This window comes from Triticum aestivum, chromosome 7D, assembly GCF_018294505.1.
Source record: "Triticum aestivum cultivar Chinese Spring chromosome 7D, IWGSC CS RefSeq v2.1, whole genome shotgun sequence".
Taxonomy (NCBI): domain Eukaryota; kingdom Viridiplantae; phylum Streptophyta; class Magnoliopsida; order Poales; family Poaceae; genus Triticum; species Triticum aestivum.
In genome coordinates this window covers 486,307,787-486,324,940 of record NC_057814.1, presented here as the reverse complement: position 1 = coordinate 486,324,940, position 17,154 = coordinate 486,307,787, and the positions used below count along the sequence as shown (strand labels likewise).

Genomic DNA, 17,154 nt, shown 5'->3' with positions numbered 1-17,154 from the left:
TTTGATTAGCGAGACCTCAGCGAACAGATCACCTTATGCGGTCATGGTACGTGAGATCCAAAACCTCCTTGGTGATCGGCAACATGTAATCTCAGTCATCAAACGTGAGCAAAACTGAGCTAGTCATACTCTTGCCTAAATGGGTCGGTCACTACCAAAAACTATTGTTTAGTTAAGGTGTGCCCCTATGGAGGTTGACACCATTTGTCAACTAGAATGTGATGACTCGGGTTAAGTAATGGAGATGCTTTATTCAAAAAAAAATAACACTGCGGGCTGTCATACCTTGTTGTAATCTGCATAACGTTGCTAAACAATAATAGCTCCAAAATTTACAGGTTAACCAATTTAAGGCAAACTCGAAGAGACATATACACAATTTTGTGTATCCACATTTAGCTGCATTCCCTACCAAGGAAGATCGATGATCAAACTAAATAACCGTTCAACAAGGCAGCTAGCTAGCTAGGCAGAGCTCCATTTAGCTACTTGGAGAACCTGAGGTCTGAGGACTCGGCGGTCTCACTGCCGAGGTACAGCAGTTGCCACATTTTTTCTGCTAGTGGCTAGATTCATGCCATGCCAAGCAGGGTGGGGGCTCATCAGCGTTGAGTTTCAAAGGAGATGAAGAAAAAAGAAGAACACTGAGAAGAACAGAACCCCCAAACTGATCAACGGCCACAGAGACAACAGGGAATCTACGGGACACGAAAGTAGTAAAAGGAAATCCAAGTGCGCCGCCACAACCTTAAAAATCCGGCCAGCCAACCGAGGTCCACCAGCGGCAGATACCATGCTGGCCCGACGGCGGCGCAGTGAAGGAAGGATATAGAACGGAAACACGCCGGCACCGAACCAAGGCGGCGGCGAAAGCCCTCCAATGACGAGCGAGGAAGGCGGAGACACAGGTCCTCTTGTTAAACCGTGGGTCCAAATTTTGAACTGTTTTTACTGTTGGATTCCTCGCTTCGAGATCTTCAGAACTAGATCTCATGTTGATAAGTTTTGACAAACTTTTTTTTCAAAATAAAACAGGACGAAAAAACCAAACTAGGAGCATTGTTTTTTTCTTTCCAAAAGAGGCACGCCCGTACCTCTCGCGAAATCACAACCGTGCCTCTCGGAAGCAAAGCCGTGCCTTTCGCGAAAAGAAAAGAAAACAGAAAACGCGTTTTTTTTTCGTTTCCGAGAAGGCACGGGCGTGCCTCTCGTGAAAGCACAGCCATGCCTCTCATGAAAGAAAAAAAACAGAAAATACGTTTTTTTTTCGTTTCCGAGAGGCACGGTGGTGCCTCTCGCGAAAGCAAAACCGTGCCTGAAGAAAAAAAACAGAATACGCATCTTTTTTCCGTTTCAGAGAGTCATGGTCGTGCCTCTCGTGGAAGAAAAAACATAGAAAACGCGCTTTTATCCGTTTCCGAGAGTCGTGGTCATGCCTCACGTGAAAGCAAAAATGTGCCTCAGCCGAAGGAAAAAAAACGTTTTTCGCGAAAAAAATTCCAAAAAATAAATTGGTCCAAAAGCTAAGAAAGACCGGTGAAAACCCGAAAGGAAGCCGTTTAAAAAGCCGAAAACACATGGAAAAATAAAATAAAATAAAATACGAACGAAGCGCCCAGAGCGCGACATGTGGCAGGGTGGCGCTGATCGTTGTGAGGCTCCCGAAGGAGCGTTCGTCAACCGAAATCACTAATTAAGGAGTACTCGTTGCAAAGAACACTCCACCTTCCCAGGTCGCGACAAGTGGCGCACATGTTGTGCGCCACTTGTCGCAACCTGGGAGTTTTCCCTTTTTTAAGATCCGTTTATTCGAGACGTTTTATCTCTTAAGTTGTGCGTCCAAATCTCGAACCGTTTTCACCATTGGATTCCTCGCGTCGAGATCTTCAAAACTAGATCCCATCTTGATAGGTTTTGACGAACTTTTTTTTCACGAAAAAACCAGACGAAAAAACGGACTGAAAAACCGAACCGGGAGCACGGTTTTTTTCCTTTCCAAAAAAGGCACGCCCGTGCCTCTCGCGAAATCACAACCGTGTCTCTTGTGAAAGCAAAACCGTGACTCTCGTGAAAGAAAAAAAAACAGAAAACACGTTTTTTTTCCTTTTCCGAGAGGCACGACCGTGACTCTCGCGAAAGCACAACCATGCCTCTCGCGAAAGAAAAAAAACAGAAAACACGTATTTTTTTCCCTTTCTGAGAGGCACGGCCGTGACTCTCGCGAAAGCACAACCGTGCCTCTCGCGGAAGCAAAAGCGTGACTCTCGCGAAAGAGAAAAAACAGAAAACGCGGTTTGTTTTTTCCTTTCCGAGAGGCACGGCCGTGACTCTCGCGGAAGTAAAACCGTGACTCTCGTGAAAGAAAAAAATAGAAAATGTTTTTTTTTGTTTCCGAAAGGCACCCCGTGACTCTCGCTAAAGCACAACCATGCCTCTCGCGGAAGAAAAACCATGACTTTCGCGAAAGAAAAAAAAAAAGAAAACGCGTTTTTTCTCGAAAAAAACTTTCTCGAATTTTTTTTTATCGAAAAGCTAAGGAAGACCGGGGGAAAACTAAAACGTCGAAAAACATGAAAAAACCCGTTTTAAAAGCCAAAAACACGTGCGGAAAAATAAAAAAACAAAATGCGGAGGGAGTGTCCAGAGCGCGACACATGGCGAATGGCTGAGAGCGCGCCAAGTGGCACTGATCGTTGCGAGGCTCCCGAAGAAGCGCTCGTTAACTAGTTGCTCCCCTCATCAACTAGTTGTTCTCATTTATCGCCTTACACAAGCACACATGGACGTTTAATTGGGCCGGCCCATTCGTGTGCAGCCAATGAAAGAAAAAGGAGAGAGAAGAGAAATCTGGATGCCCATGCGATTCGAAACCGCTCTCCCGGTTGACGGAAAGAGCGGCTAGCCACTGTGCTAGGGTATTGTTTGTGATATATAAGTGGAGACTGTTCTTAATGCGAAACAAGCCGCACTTTTCACTGTTTATTCTCCTTTTTTCAGTTTTTTTTCACTGTTTCCTTTTTTTTATTTCCTTCTTTGTTGTCTTTCTTTAGTGTTCTTTTTCCTTCTCCATTTTTTGTTTGGCTTTCCTTTTTCTTTCTATTGCTTTTTTATGTTTATTTTCATTTTCATTCACATTTTTGTATATGTTAAAAGCATATTTTTAATAAGTGATCAACAATTTTGGTCTACACGTTCAACATTGTTCTAACGCTTATTCAACATTTTTAAATACTTGCTCAACATTTTCAAAATACATGTTCAATATTTTTCAAATATTCATTCGACATTTTTTAATATCTATTAAACATTTTTAAATACTTGTTGATTATTTCATACTTATTCAACATTTTCTAAATACACATTCAACAATTTAATACTTATGAAAAAAATTAAATACTTATTCAACATTTTTAATACTTATTCAGAATTTTCAAATATTTGTTCAATATTTTTCAAATACCCATTCAACAAATTTTAATACTTTTTCAACATTTTTAAACTACTTTTTCAAATTTTTAATACTTTTTCAAAATTTTCAAATACTTGTTCAACATTTTTTTAATGCTTATTCAACATTTTTCAAGTACTTACTCAACATTTTTTAATGTGTTTTTTGCAGAGTGTTTTGTATATATATGTAGAATATTTTAAAATATAAATAAAAATACAACAATAAAGTAAAAAAGAGAATAGAAAACAAAAAACCCAAAAAAACAGGCCTTTGCCTCCCGCGCGGCTGTGCCGGCCCATCTGGGGTCTCCCCGACGCGAGGCGTCCCCATTTGCTTGCGTAAGGCGATAAATAGGGTGCCCCCCAACAGGTGTCCAACCCGTAGCGCTGACTGAGTCAAAATCAGCGTGAAGGACGATTTGACGGCCCAATCGATTCTCAGCCACTTTACCCCTAGGGAGCTTGGTGAGTAAGGAGATAGTTCTGCTAACTTCTCAGTTACATTTGGTTTTTCCATCAAGGGCGCAACGGGTCATCATATTTTTCATTAGTTTGGCAAAAAAAAGTGGTCTAATCGTGCACCGTGAGTCATATGCAGGCCTCGGAACTCCACGGGGTGGTCGTGTTGGATCAGAATTGGAGCGGCTTCTGCCGAAAGCACCGACTGATAACAACGGACATTGTTACCTTCAAACTCAATACTTCCGGGTTCAATTTGAAGGTTTTCAACAAAGCAAACTCTACCTACATCCGCTACACATGCTCTAAGTACGGATAAATTATCAGGTGCTTTATAATTTATGGTTAATTTGATAAATGCCGCTCAAATTCTGGTGATTCCGAGAAATGCCATTGCAATTTTCAAACTTTGAAAAATGCCATTTTCAGTGGCATTTTTCAAATTCCGTAGTGGCGTATTTCAAAGGTTTGCAGTGGCATTTTTCAAAGTTTGAAAATTGCAGTGGCGTTTCTCGGAATCACTAGAATTCGAGTGGCATTTATCCAATTAACCCTATAATTTAGTATCAATGTCAATGTAAGCACGGTTGTGGACTCGTTTCGATCAGACGGTGACCTTGCTTGAGCAGGTGATGTATTCTAAGATTATCGGCCCTGTGTCTGCGTGTCCCGTAATCCCGTTTGAGATTTGCATCTAGGTCGTTTGGTTCCGGCTTCCACCGTACACGGCATATTCTGGTTTTGTACAGTCCCAACCGATCAGCAATCCAGGAACTTCAGATAGTTGCAGGGTGGCACTATAAATCAAATTATGTTGATCGATCGCTAGAAAAGAGTAGAAAGTCATGTCAATTAACGACCACGCCCCGGGTACTCCATTTGGCACGGCGTCCATGCACCCTGCTTTAAACAAACAAAAGCGTCGCCGGTGCGGTAATCAAGACCCTTGATAAATGACCATCACACTCCAATCGTGACAAAATTCAGACGAACCTGGTCTGGCCTCCCGGGAAAAGTTTAACAAACAAAGCAGCGGGCCTTTGATGCAAAGCAATCGACCGGTAATTTCGCCACCCTAATGACGTCTACAACAGCAAGAAAAGCTGCAAGGGCAGAGTCGAGAGGAATGAAGGAAGCATATTGGCCCGCTTGCTCTCTCGAGAGGAGGAACCGGCCAGGGAAACTTCATGCTATCACTATGCACAATTTCGCCCTGGATCCCGTAATCCCGTCTGAGATTCGGCGTTAAGATTGTTCGGTCGCGACATAGTATTTCACATCCACCGTTTGTCTCCACTTCTCTTTCTCGCCAAAAGCAGTGGACGCGACGACGACGCTTCTTTGCACGAGGAGAGGGGCGTTGAACAACTGTGGATGTACCCTACACCTGTATGCCAATATCTGGGTGCCACCAAGATAAAAAATCTGGGTGCTACCATGATCGAGGAGTAGAAAGGGTCGTCCGACGGCGACGCCGGCATAGTCAAATGTGCGTTGCAACGTCCCCATTCGGCCACGCCGTGATCATCATAATCATAATACTCTTCTACCGTAGCGCAACAACCCTTCATGCCATTGGACCAGAGCAGCCCCAGCAAAGTTCAGAGTTCAGACGACGAACCTGGCCGCCTCTCGCACCGAAACCAAAAGGCCCACGAAAGCAAAGCACCGGCCTTTATTATGCAAAACAAACGACCGGTAATCTCGTCACCCCGGTGACGTAAGGCGATTAGCGAGGCAGCAAACAGAACAGAAGAAGGTGCATGAACCGGAGCAGGAGGTGGGGGAGGATGGAAGCAAGACGAAGAAAGGGGTGAGAGGGACGGCGGCGAGGGGACGCACATGGACCTGCCTACTCACCCGAACGGAAAGGAGGAACCGGTAGCGCAACTGCACAAGGCCGGCCAAACTTCATGCTGGTGCTACTTGGCAACGTCCAACGGGAAAAACCTTCAGGAGCTGCGTCTTGATTTTAGCACATTTTTTCTTCAAAAGCCCCAGATTTAGTAGCATGAAGGATCCCAAACATAATAGAATTTATATCGAGGCCTCTAATTCGCCGAACAGCACCGCCGCTGGCAGAAATTACATCAATGATAGCTGAAAAGTCTTTGTGCACATGCTAATAAATAGCCAGCACCCCGGAGCCGCAATCATCGTCGTTAACCCTGAAATCCATTCAAAGAACCTAACATCCATATATCATTGTCGCACACACACGACAAGACCTCATCAGCCCAAAGAGTCCGCATGAATCTACATCGGAGCTATGTTTAATCCATCTCCAAAGAGCCCGCATGAATCTACGTCGAAGCTTTGTTTAATCCGTCCAGACGGATAAACTAGAGAGGATCGAAGCTCGAAAGACCAACTCGAAGATGAAGCGTCGTCATCCATCAGTTGCCGCCTCCACAAGGACTAAAGCTAACTTATCTACTAGCCGAAGCCGAGGCACTTGAATTCTCCTCTCCGTCACCAACAGCCAAGGGGAGAAGATCTCGGCACAATTTTGCGCGCACTAGAACCTGTTTGACAATCTGGAAAAGAATTTCACAGGATTATCCGTACCTATGGCAGTTCCCCAAGCATACAGCATACACTGGGTGTTGTTTCAATCAGCCTAAAACTTCAACAGAATTCAGAGGCGACAGGCAGTTGTCAAGGATGGCTGCGAGATGTTCATCTCATCTCAGTGGTGGCATCAAGCGGCAGCACCGGCCACAAGACATTTAAACACAATACAGGGAACGTAATAATTCATGAATCACAAAGGTTGCGGTTGCGTGAAGCATATAGGACTTGGACGAAAACAAATTTTATTTATCCCAGGATGATTGCAAAGGTTACAGCACTCGACCACACGCCTGCAAAAACCGGGGATCTGGAGACAAAAAACAACCACACAAGGTTGTCATGGCAAGGGTCCGGGGATATGTTGCACCTTGCCAAGGCCAGATCCCCGGGGATATCAGGCAACCCCTGCAGATGCTGCAGAAAAGCGACCATCCACCGCCGACGACACACACGCACAGCACACACACACACACACGCTACAGACCGTGAACAGACTGAAACTGGAACAACCACACACTGAAAGAGATCGTAGCAGACACCTAGACACGGATCGAAGAACCGGAACCAAGCTTCTACGACAGGCACGCACCCCGACAAATCCGACAAATAGAACTTGCTATGGAATTGAAACCAGAAGTACTGATGTCCCACAAACTCTGGAACCAGATTGTACTGGAAAAGAAGACACAACTGACTGACAATATTTGAGCTCCCACACAGGACTTGATAAGGAGAGAAAAAAAGAAGCATGGTGTAGGGACTGTAATCACAAGGGCATAGGTTGGGGGTAGAGGGACAGGGTGCCACGCTAATGGCAGCCGAAGGCTCAAGGAACAGGCATCCTCGCGAGAGGAGGCCTGCAAAAAACGAGCGCTTGGCTAAAGCGTCCCCCGGAAAACAACCGACCCTAAGACAAAGGAAGCCCACCATGACTCAAACGCGCAACCGACGAACCGAACCGACTCTGCTATGAGGCTTGACTGAAGAAGTACTACCTACGGTCGTATATTTGCATCTGGAGATCCTCTTAAGCAAGGATGTCGCACCACCAGAGCTGCTTCTCCAGCGATGCAATGTTGTGGTTGCCGATGAAGTTGAACTGGAGATTGAGGCCCTCCAACGACGCAGGCATGCTTCCCAGGAAAGGAACGCTCTTCGGTGTGACCTTGAGACAGCCCGACAGTGAGAGGACACGGAGCTTGAGCCGCTCCGCGGATGCCAACACCGCAACACCATAGTCGCTGACCATGCAGTTTGAAAGATCAAGCTCGGCGAGCTCAGAGCAGCTCTCGGAAATGGCAAACAGACTCGCATCAGATATCTTGCTGCAGCCCTCAAGGCTCAAATGTGCAAGAGAAGTGCCGTGCGCCTTCACCAGGGCAGAAATAGCCGCGTCTGTGAGATTCTCGCAACCATTCAAGTCAACATGAACCAGCCCACTCTCGGAACTCCTGATCAATGGAAGGAGGCCATCGTCGGTGACTGCACCAAGACCGCTGAGGTCAAGATTCTCCAGATGAGGGCAGATCATGCCAACCACGGCCAAGCTCGCGTCGGTGAATCCCGGGCACTGCTTGATGGTAAGGGACCGAAGTGATTTGCAAACGGGGAGCTGTGCAGGTGCAGAGCAGATGTCCTTGATACCAGTACACTTCACCAAAGAGAGAGTCTTGAACTTTGGGCTGCAGTTCAGGAGGAAAGAAAGGATGCCCATGAGAGTAATCCTGTTGCACTCCTCAATCTGCAAGTTCTCCAAAACCTTGGCTGCTTCTGCGAAATCCTTGAGAAGACCGTCTGAGATTTGGCTGCACTTCCTGAGGTAAAGCTGCTTCAAGCTCGGGCAGAACTTGGCAATGGAAACAAGTGCCAGCTCGGTGACTCCTGGGCAGGAAGTGATGCTCATACATCTGAGCTTCTGCAGGCCAAGGGCATTTGCCATGACCCAAAAACCCCTCTCGCCAACCGCGGACAGGCGAGTGAGGGTGAGGTTTGTGATCGCCTTTCCGTAGTACCCAATCACAGCAAGAGAAGCATCAGTGATGCTCAAACCCTGAAGGCAGACCTTGGCAAGCGAGGCTGTGGCGGAACAGATGAGACCAGACACTCCCTGGTCACCAACATATGCACAGTTCTTGATGTTCACCGCCTGCAGCTTGGAGCAGCACCTGCCGATAGCCTTGAGGCCCTCATTGGCAACACCAGAGCATGCCTCAATGGTCAGCGTCTTCAAATCCGGGCACCCCTGAGCGACTGCGACGAGGCCCTTGTCGGTGACCAGCGGGCAGCCGGTGATGTCGAGCTTCTCGAGCGAAGGGCACCCGGCGGCGATCTCAGCGAGCCCCGCGTCCGTCACCTGCGGCACGTCCCACAGGGCGAGCGAGCGGAGCGACGGGCACCCACGGGCGACCGCGGAGAGGCCGCTGTCGGTGACGCCGCGCGTCGGGTGGCTCCCCCGGACAACGACGCTCTCCAGGCTGCCGCGGAGGCCGTCGGCGACGGCCGCCGCGGTGAGGGCGACGTCCGTGGCGCCCTCGCCCTCGAGGGTCCTCTCGGAGCGGCCGGGGCGCGCGGATGCGGCCTCGGCCTCGTCCTCGTCGTCGCAGACGAAGACCTGGTTGAGGTCCGGCACGGCCGGGGCCTGGGCCCGCTTGATCTCGGAGGCGCGGATGCCGCCGAGCAGCGCGAGCCAGCGGCGGGAGACGCACGAGGAGGCGCCCCGCGCGCGGGCGCCCTGCACGCGGCGCAGGATCTCGAAGAGGCACCCGTCCGGGAGCGCGTCGAGGGTCGGCGCCTCCCTCAGCCTCTGCCTCTTGGCCGCCGGCGCCGCCCTGAGCGCCTCCTCCTCCGCAGCCGCGGCGGCGAAGACGCAGGGGGGCACGGCCGTGACGCGCGCGCGCTTCCGCTGCCGCACGCCGCCGAACATAGCCGCCGCCGGGTCCAGGACAAGCAGACCGCCATCTGCACAAATAAACACACACAAAATCAGCACACCGCACCAGCAAACCCAGCCGCAGCAAGAAATCCTCCAGATCTCCGGCGAAACACAGCAAGAAATCCAATTCGATTCGGGGCCCTTGCTTACCGCGGAAATCGTGGAAGGGAGGCATGGCGAGGAGGAGATCGAGGAGCTGCTGCGACGAGAACGAATCAATCAATCAGGCGGCGCTGCGAACGAGCGAACGAACCCTGACGAAGGGAAAAAATTGGAGGAGGAGGAATGGGGTGGGGTGGGGTGGGGTGCGGTGGTGGGTTTGGGGCGCGGTGGTGGTTCTTATGTGGATGGTGCGGCGGGGAATCCGGTCCAGTGGCTCGCCCAACTTGCGATGCGGATTTGCCGGGATTCAATGAATCTCATCATCGGGGAGGGGAGGGTCAAGGGGGGGTGTACACTGTACCGCCGCTGTGATGTGCTGGGATGCGCGTGCATGCATGCACCTCTTTCTTTACTCCGCTGGCGCGTCCGCACAGCGGTTGCTGCTTTTTTTTTCCCCTCTCTCTCTGGCTGAGGAAGATGCTGATTTGGGGTTTTTGGGGCATTTTCATTTCAAATTTCAAATGCTTGCTTTTGTTTTTGGGGCATTTTCATTTCAAATTTCAAATGCTTGCTTTTGAAAATTGAACTGGGTTGGTGGTCTAGATGGAGTTGCGGTTTCGGCGATTTGAAAAAATATATGGGGAAGCAAGCATGCAATTTACGAACAACAATCCCCGCGCAAAAAAAAAACTAGGAACAACAAACAAAAATAGAAGGTTTTTATCTGCCTTGTGGATTCTCAATTGATCGATGAGCCAAAACTTTTGCCTTCGCCTTTAAGAAAGATCAAGAAATGGGATACGTTTTATGCGTAATTGTATACCTTCCATAATGAGCACGTGGGTGGTTCTTTGGTTTCGTATGACATGTTCAATCGGCCCGGACATGTTTGAAATAAATTCAGTCGTTTTAAACTTGTAAATTATATAGCTCATTAGACATGAGCTTTTGTAATTCTAAGATCGAGGTCGGATTGAATAGGCCGTGATGAAATGCCGAAGGCTTCTGGAATCTTTTACGACGAGGTCATGTCGAATAAGCCATGAAGAAGCGCAGATCAATACCGAAGATATTGCACAAAAAAAATGGTTGCAAGGTATGATTGTTTCAAAATGCACCCACCCCTGACCTCATGAGGCACTTCTTAAAAATTAAGGGGTTCATTCTTCAAACTAATAAAACAACCTCGCGAATACATGATTATAGACGAACCACGGGTGAACACATTTTGGTGACATACAAATGCAACTTGAGGCTCATTATATATACATCTGCGTTTGTTTAAGGGCCTCTTTGATTCGCAAAAATTTCAAAATCAAAGGAACATGAAAAACACAGGAATATGATAGGATTGCACTTGCAAAATAAAGGATTAAAAAACACAAGAGTGTATAGAATTGCGTGTTTGATTTGCAAAAGTAGGGAAAAAAACATATTAATCCTAAATACATGGTCAATTTAAGGTTAAATCATATGCAAATATAAGATGGAGTTGATATTATGCTACTTATGGTGTTTGTCTTGTTATTTGTGCATAGGAATATAAGGGCTCCTTTGATTTAATTAACTCCATAGGACTTTCGGATAATTAAAATCCGTAGGAATTTTTCCTACATTTGATCGTTTGATTAGTAGGATTTGATCCTATAGGGATATTTTCCGAGGAATCATTTGTAGTACATTTCATAGGAAATCTAGTATCCATTCTAAGGGCATCTTTGCTTCATAGGATTCCGAAAACAAAGATTTGAAATACCATGCGCATCTTAATCCTAAAGGATTTTGGATTGTTTGATGGCACCATAGGAAAAACAAAGAATTCTTTCAAAGAGGTTTGAGTGGATGCTAAAAATCCTATGAGAAATGTACAAAGAAATCCATAAGAAGAAATCATATAGGATCCAATTCTATGAATCAAACAATCAACATAGGAAAAATTCCTAAGGATTCTAATCCTCCAAAATTCTTATGAAAATCCTTTAAATCAAAGATGCCCTAACCTTTTGGAAAAAATCCTTTATTTTTTCGATTGAAGCAAATGAAAGAAAGCACAAAATGTTTGTAGAATTTATATGAGGCGTGACATTTCAATCCCCTATTTTTTTTCTAGTCCCGCGTTTCTACAATTCTGTGAACCAAAGAGGCCCTAAAAATGAGGTTTGGAGTGGATTGTAAAATTCACTTGTTATTTCCTGTTGGAACTCAATCCGAAAAAAAATATAGTTATGGTCCATTTCTTTACTTCAAATGCATGAATAATGTCATCATAGTAAAACTTCGTATTCCTAGAATTTCCCTTTATATTTTTGGCATGAACTACTACGCTTACCCTGTCGCAACTTGTGAAACAGATCCTAAAAAAAACTTGCGAAACATATTTGACCATTTTTTGCAACTTCAACATAAAATGAACCGTATGTGAAAATAGTTCTCACAACCTGACCTTTTGCATGATGCGCTGGGCTGGGCACTAGATAGCATAAGGGCATCTCCAACGCTTATCCTTAAACAGTCTGCATACGTGTAGATCGTGTAAGTCATTCAATGTGGTCTTGTATCAGTTCGTTCGGCTGTTCGGACGTACTTTTTCCGCAAACCAGAGACGAAGTGGTGGGTCTTTCGCGGGCATCTGGACCGCTGTTATGCCTGCTCCTGACTACCCTAGCCCACAAAAAATCCTCCTCCCACGTTGCGTTCCCGCCCGGCGCCAGCTGCCGGCATTCATGCAGCTGTAGAACGGCCTCTCTGCATTGTCACTGGCCCAGAGCGGGCGTGACCTCTCACTGTCGTCGATATTGAAGCGGCGCACCGGCCAAGAGCGTTGCCCGTGCCACGTCTCTGGTGTCCGCTCCTATTCAATGCCGGAGAGACGTATGCAGTAGGGGACGGGACAGATATCTACCACACCCGTTCAATGCCCGTTCGTCCGTATGCCGCTATTAATCAGGCTCTCCGATTGAGGAACCAACTCCGACACGGTGGATTGACGCACCCGGACGCTTGGCCTCACCGAAATCCGCTATAAAGGCGGCCACACCCGGCTAAACCCCACACCACAACACATCCGCTCCACATCCTCTTCCCTTGCATCACATCCACCAGGATCGCGAGCGGGAACGCTCTATGGGAGAGCTTGTCGATGAAGAGGAAGCACGAGATCACCGCCCTTGCGACTACTTGGCAGAGCCGCCGTGCTAGGAGGATCGAGGCCGGCTTGCCGGACAGCTCCCAGGAGGTCTCCGACGATGACCCCACAATGAAGACGGGGTCCGACGACGACACTTCACCGGAGACGAAGCCGATGCTTGCCGGCATGACCATGGAGCAGCCACAGGTGCACTACGACGCCACCATGGCGGATGAGGAGCAGCCTCCACCGGCTCCTATGTCGGCGTTCTGGCAGGCGCAAGAGGAGTAGAGCTACAACCTACCCGCTCCTCCTCGAGCAGCATCGGCTTGCGGAGGGCCAAATCTATGGTGAGAGCGCAAGCGAAGAGGCCATGGCCGCGGCGAAACCGTACTTTGTTGCGGAGTAGCGGGGGCTCTATGTGGTCGTGCGTGCTCAACGCGCCGCCCTCAATGCAGTGCTAGCAGAGCCAGACGCAAAAGCGGCTGCACAAGCGTCGGCAGCGCAGGCGGCCGAGGATGAGAACGACAGCTGCGCCTCCTACGCACCGCCGTCCAACTCTTGGGGGCGCGTATGGCAGGTGGACGGTGCTGGACCGTCCACGTCCATCATCAACCTCACGCCCACCGGCACTAGTGATGGGCAGGTCGCGGACTCCTCTGAGAATGAGTAGGGCATGGGAGGTGACAGGACATTGTGTCCCACATGGGCCAGTTCGCTCCCCATGTTCTACTCTTCCTTACTAGAATCCGCACCTCTAATTCACGAGTCTTGAACCCTGCCGACATTCATGAAAACGGCGGATGGAGGATGTGGTGGCCGACGTGGAATACAAAGAAAGTGGATGAGGCCCGCCACGGTAGGATTGGTTTAGGGTGGGGCCTTTTTTCTAAATGCAATGAAAAAAGTTCAAAATATAATGCATTCCGTCTGGTTTATGTCAAAATTCATCATGCTTGCATGAATTTTGTCTAATTTGTTTAAACCTGAATTGAAATGTACACGGCCAGCTTTGGATGGTCAACTCCGACATGCGGATTGGTCCCTTATCCGCGGACAATGCCGGAGCAAATTTGCGGTTCAGAACTAGAGATGCGCTCAAACCTTGAGCTGAAGCGCCGTAGTAAGACAACACGAAGGCCTGTTGGTTGCCGCGTAATACGGCCAACTGGTGCAATCCTCGGTGCCCAAATGCATGCATCCCATCACATCCCGAATTCCCGATGCAACGCACCGGCCGGCTGGGACTCTACTCGTGGCCGGTCACACGTTGGACACATTTACGGTACAATCTGGCCGATCACAATAGACGACCAGACAGACCGGCGTGGAGCAGCGGTAACCCGTTCGTGCTCGCGCTCCCGCCGGCCGGCCAGCCAGCGCGACGCTCTTGGCCAAATGCATGCGTCACTCGCATCCCGATGCAGCGCACCGGGTGGGACTCCGGAGAACGGAAGCGTGCTCCACCCGGCCGCACCTCGAGCCCGGCACGTAGCGCAGGTCCAGTCCAGTCGTTTTCCTCACGTCTGTCTGGCCATCTACGCGTGCCCGCCGGCCGGCCACCAAAAGCAGAACGCGACCGACCGCGCGTGTAGTACGCCCACTCCCACATGGAAACGCGCGCGAGAGAGATTCGTGCGTGCACCCACCCACCCCCACCCTCGCTCGCGTGTTCCGTGTGCAGCGAACTTGGACCCCCTGGCCGGCCCGGGGGCCGCCCTTTCCGTTTAGATTAACCAAAACGGAACAAACTAATGGAATTGATTACTTACCCAGGTGCATGCACCTCACTCACGTTCACGTACCCAACGGACTCCGTCCACTGCACCCACTGATCTCTTCTCTTCTCTTGGATTATCCTATACTACTACTACTAGTAGTTGATTAAGCTACTAATAGCTGGTCATTCCTAGGGATCTTATCTAATCCTCCCGATCGGTCCATGCATCTAGCTCAGCTAGTGGCTTTTGTTTTCGTCTCTTCTCTGCCAAGTGCTAACCTGGACCCCCTGATTACTTTTCTCATCATTATCATTAGCCTACGCGCGGACTGCTGATAACGGAGACATATTATCTTGATTAATACGAGTACAGTACTCGTCCACGCGGTTTTGCCACCATCTTAGCTTAATTTTGGTGTTGCCTTAATTAGTACTACAACGGTCCCTTTGTACAAAGCTGGGTGATTATAATGAAACTGAACATCCAGCGTGGGTCAGTCATGATGTTCATGCAATGCATGTTGCGATTTCTTTGACCCCGCAAGTTGATCGAATAGGGCGTTTAGTGTTTTCTATGCACAAGAAGGTTAGTCACTATGGTTTTGTTCTATTCCATGATGATTGATGAGAGAGGGGTTTAATTAGTGAGGTTCGGTGCAATAATGCACGTAACACGTAAGGTTTCAATCAAAATTATTGATGCACTCCTAGTAGTAGAGTACATGATATGCGGTCGATTCTACTTTGACGTTTCAATACACGATGACCGCGGACAGAATTTAAATAAGGGCCAATTCCATTTTCCCCCTAACTTTGTCCCGAGCTCATCTTTACCCCTAAAATAAAACGGTGCTCAACTATACCCCTCTTCCGTTAGATGGTGTTATGGAAATACCCATCCGCACCGTTTCTGACTGACTTCGGGACTTATTCTGGACAAGTATGCCCCTCCTTACAAGTGGGACCTGGCCGAACAGTTATCTATCTCACTCGTCTTCTTCAACCTCCCGACGACCATAGGAGACAGGAAGGCGGCAGAGCACCGGTGATTTGGAGCTCTGGGAGGGAGGCACGACTGGGACCCGTCCATGTGTACGTCCGCAATGTCGTCTGTAAGCTCCTCCGCAGACAGTGAGGTAAGTCGATTTGGATTTTGGGTTGACATTGGATTTGGGGATTTCTCATCTAGGGTTTCGCGGGATGGGCCGTAATATGCGCCTTTTTGGCTCGTAGGTGGACGGCTGCGGGATTGTGCAGTTCCAATCCGAGTTTTTCATTCCCAATCCAAGTTTCTACGGCCTTGAGGAGCGCTCGAAGCACCGTTGCCTGGGGCATGGGCTAATTCCTGCTCGCCGTGTTTCTTGGGGTGGAGCAAGCACGGGAAGAAGGTTTTTGGGTTGTCCACTCGATGTAATTGATCTGACCTCAAAACATCATTTGGTACTCTGTTTTCGTCAATTTATTGCAAAGTTATGAATTTCATCTTATTATGTGAACTCTGATTTCACAGCTTCCTGATGAGTGTGATTCGGTTGTTTGGATTGACCCCCCTCCCACTGAGCTAGTGGGGCAAGCTTTTGAGGAGCTCCATGGTGGCCTTGAACGTAGTTGGATCAAAGCTAGTAGGATGGAGAGGAAGGTCATGGATCTGAACAATGAAAACAAGAAAATGCAATTGAAGTTGAAGAAAAGGAACGAGCTGATGGAAACAATGGGTTTTCTCTTTGTTCTTGGCATCAGCATTGTGGCTAGTTTAGTTTCTATTTGGTCTAAGCAAGCCAATTAAGTGGCAGTGTGTGTGTTATGTTTCTGCTAGTGTGTTGAAGATGTAATGTTGGGAACTTGAGCAGATGTAATTCTATCATGGGAGCCCTTCTATCATTTGTGCACTGTTGGAGCTACTTTCTCTTGGTAATGCAAAATTTGTGTTAAAATTGTCACCAATGCTTTAATTTGGTATTGCCAGAAATGTTGCCTGGTAGTAACAAAACAGGTGTGCTCCAGTGTTCAGCACAGAATGACAGCAAAAGGTGCAATTTTGAGCACGTAGCAAGATATTTAGGGGCAAAAGTGAGCAATCAGATGATAGCTAGGGGCAAATATGAGCACAAATCAATAGTTCAGGGACATTTTGCAGCACATGAAACTGGAGTAGGGGTAGTTCAAGGCAATTCATTACAAAACAAAGCTGGTCTTATCTAACACACCAGCCCTTAAACAGCAGTTTGACAACATTAAGACAACAGTTCACACTCCAGCATTACAAACCAACAGTTGTTTGACAACATCTAACATTAAACAGAATAGATTCCACAACATGATCAATTCAGTTTGCCCATTTTGCTCCTTGTGTTGGCTGCAGGATTAGCAGCCTTGCTCCTTGTGCTTACAGTTGGTTGCATGCCGCCTTTCGCCTTCTTCTGTGGTGAACCCCACTTTGTACCTCTTGTAGCTAGCCTTTTGAAATTCTTCCTTGGGCTGAGAAATATGAACACAATCAAGATCAGTCAGCAAAAAAATAGCTACATAATTGATGCATGTACATGTAGTACAATATATTGCATACCTAGCAAGATCAGTATCAACAACCTTAGAGGAAGTAGCAGGTGGAGGAGAGCCAGGAGCAGCAGGAGAGCTAGTAGCAGGTGGAGGAGAACTAGCAGCAGCAAGAGAGCCAGTAGCAGTTGGAGGAGAGTTAGGAGCTTCTGTTCCTTCTTCTGGAGCTTTAGTTTGGGCAGTTGCTTGAGCAGATTCTGGAGCATCTGTTCCAGCATTATGAGCACCCCAATG

The 17,154-nt window shown here is 48.0% G+C and overlaps 1 protein-coding gene across 1 annotated transcript; it reads right to left on the bottom strand.

The window, feature by feature from the left end:
• Window positions 1-6,708: 6,708 nt before the first annotated feature.
• LOC123171580 (EIN3-binding F-box protein 1) lies at window positions 6,709-9,895 on the bottom strand. The gene is made up of 2 exons (XM_044589032.1): window positions 9,566-9,895; window positions 6,709-9,441 (listed from the first exon to the last, which is right to left on the bottom strand). Exons 1-2 carry the CDS (start codon window positions 9,588-9,590, stop codon window positions 7,511-7,513), a joined length of 1,956 nt encoding a protein of 651 aa, XP_044444967.1. The 5' UTR covers window positions 9,591-9,895; the 3' UTR covers window positions 6,709-7,510.
• Between the last annotated feature and the right edge of the window lie 7,259 nt (window positions 9,896-17,154).

What these genes read in the sequence shown, in the direction of transcription:
- LOC123171580 (XM_044589032.1), bottom strand. Translation starts at nt 9,590, where the DNA reads ATGCCTCCCTTCCACGATTTCCGCG. An exon ending in TCCCTTCCACGATTTCCGCG is followed by an intron (nt 9,442 to 9,565) that starts GTAAGCAAGGGC and finishes TTATTTGTGCAG; the next exon opens with ATGGCGGTCTGCTTGTCCTG.